The following is a 2,185-nucleotide window of genomic DNA, read 5'->3' as shown; positions in this document are numbered from 1 at the left end:
TCGGACATCTCAATTTCCATTAATAAAGCCACAGACATTTACATTTTAAAGAAAGAGGATCTTATAAAATATTGTAAAGCAAAAAAATTAAATCCAACTGGTAAATCGGCAGATTTAAGATCTAGACTTAGTCGGTACATAAGAGGTATTTTAAACCCAGACGACGTAGAAAATACACTGAGCAACGAAGAACGTACAGAAATTTTAAATAAAGCAATAACCGAGAGAATTGATCTTGATAAACTAGCGAATGAGGCAGGGTTACCCGTTTTAAGTCCTGAACCCGTCCAAGACAATACAAAAATTACAAATAAACCCACTTATACAGCTACAGACAATTTAAAATTATTCGACAATCTAAATAATAGTGTTAATTCATATTCAAATAAAATTCAAGACATTTTTAATTCAACCGAAGCAAATTATTTTGACACTTTAAAAAATTTAGATACATCATTTAACCACGAAAATACAACAGTAACATTCGAACAAACCGACATCAATAAAAAAGATAACAAAATACTAAATAATCAACCACCACCCATATTAAATAATCAAACAATGTTTAACCAAAATTTATCGAATAAATATATGGTTATAAAACCAGATAGTTTTTCCGGACAAGGGGATATTAAAACTTTTTTTAAACAATATGAAAAAGCAGCAGAAGTAAATAATTGGGATGATAAAGAAAAAATAAAATTTTTATCAATATTTTTAAAAGATACAGCAAATACATTTTTGGAAAATTTGGAAAGTATAAATAAGGATTGGACATGGGATAGTTTAAAAGACGAATTTCTCAACGAATTTCAACCAATAGGATATTCTATACTGTTAAAAAATAAATTAGAAAATAGAAAACAAGAAAATTTGGAATCAACAACAAGTTACGTCACTGATATAGAAAATTTGTGTAGACAGGTAAATAAAGATATGAAAGAGGAAGAGATATGTATATATATACTAAAAGGATTGAAAGAACCAATTTTAAATGCAATTTCGTTACATGACAATAGCAATTTAAAAAAAATTAAAAATAACTTAAAAAAATTTGAACTAATGCAATTCAGAATAAATTCAAGAGATCAAAACCAAAACGAATACTCAAAAATATTTAACGAACAAATACTTCAATTAAACAAAAAAACAACTGAAAAAGCAGTGATAGAAATTGCAGAATTAAAAAGTGAACTAGTAGAAAGAGATAGAGAATTTAAAAGAGAGATAAGTAAATTAAGTGATGAGATAAAACAAATAAGTTTATTTGGAAAAATACAAAATAAAACAGTTAACTTTGGAAATGATAAATACGAAAAAAATAACAGAAATTATGACCGTTATGACGACAGAGGTAGTAGTTACGAAAGAGAAATAAATTATCAAGGACACAAACGCGACTATAGAGACAAAAGTCCATACCCAGGGAGTGTAAATCGTAGAAATAGAGAATCTAGTACGGACAGAAAATATGGAAGAGACAGGTCACTTTCCAGAGACAGAGAATATTATAATAGAAGACCAAGAGAATCTAGTCCATATAGAAATGATAATAGGGATCATAGAAATAGGTCAAATTCCAGAGATAGAGACAATAGAGGAACTAATTATCATAACTATAAACGTCAATACAGCAGGGATAATAGTCGCGAAAGAACACCTGAACAGTATAGGGACAATTACGAAAAAGAATCGAAAAGAGTTACATGTTACAAATGCAATGAAAAGGGGCATTACGCTGATAGGTGTACCTTGTCAAAAAACGATTAAGGACCGAGTTAGGAAAAGATTCGGAATGTTCAACTCGGGAATACAAAAATCAAATTAATAATACAAAATTATGTTATAAAATAGAGAAAGAAAATGACGACTACTTAAAATTTATAGGAGAATGGTATAAAAAATCTAATTTTAAAGAAATAAACCAAAACAATGACACACACTATAGTGAATTAGAAATCGAATATATATACTCACAAACAAAATTAAATACATCAACAGAATTCATAGACTTTTTATTTCACAACAATAAAAATAAAAAATTTATATGTGACTATGCAGAAATTACGGGTGACATATTTTCGTTAAATACAAACATTGCAATCGGACACTGCGTAAGCCAATGTTTTACCATGTCAAAAGGAATAGCCGCAAAATTTAAAAAACAATTTAACAATAAGGACAA

The 2,185-nt window shown here is 28.2% G+C and overlaps 1 protein-coding gene across 1 annotated transcript; it reads left to right on the top strand.

The window, feature by feature from the left end:
• Nucleotides 1-652: 652 nt before the first annotated feature.
• On the top strand, nucleotides 653-1,770 carry LOC132925911 (uncharacterized protein DDB_G0283697-like). Its single transcript, XM_060990268.1, has 2 exons — nucleotides 653-669; nucleotides 759-1,770. Exons 1-2 carry the CDS (start codon nucleotides 653-655, stop codon nucleotides 1,768-1,770), a joined length of 1,029 nt encoding a protein of 342 aa, XP_060846251.1.
• Nucleotides 1,771-2,185: the final 415 nt, after the last annotated feature.

Source organism: Rhopalosiphum padi, chromosome 3 (genome assembly GCF_020882245.1).
Source record: "Rhopalosiphum padi isolate XX-2018 chromosome 3, ASM2088224v1, whole genome shotgun sequence".
Taxonomy (NCBI): domain Eukaryota; kingdom Metazoa; phylum Arthropoda; class Insecta; order Hemiptera; family Aphididae; genus Rhopalosiphum; species Rhopalosiphum padi.
Note: the sequence above shows the minus strand (reverse complement) of the source record. Positions and strands in the feature narration are given on the sequence as shown.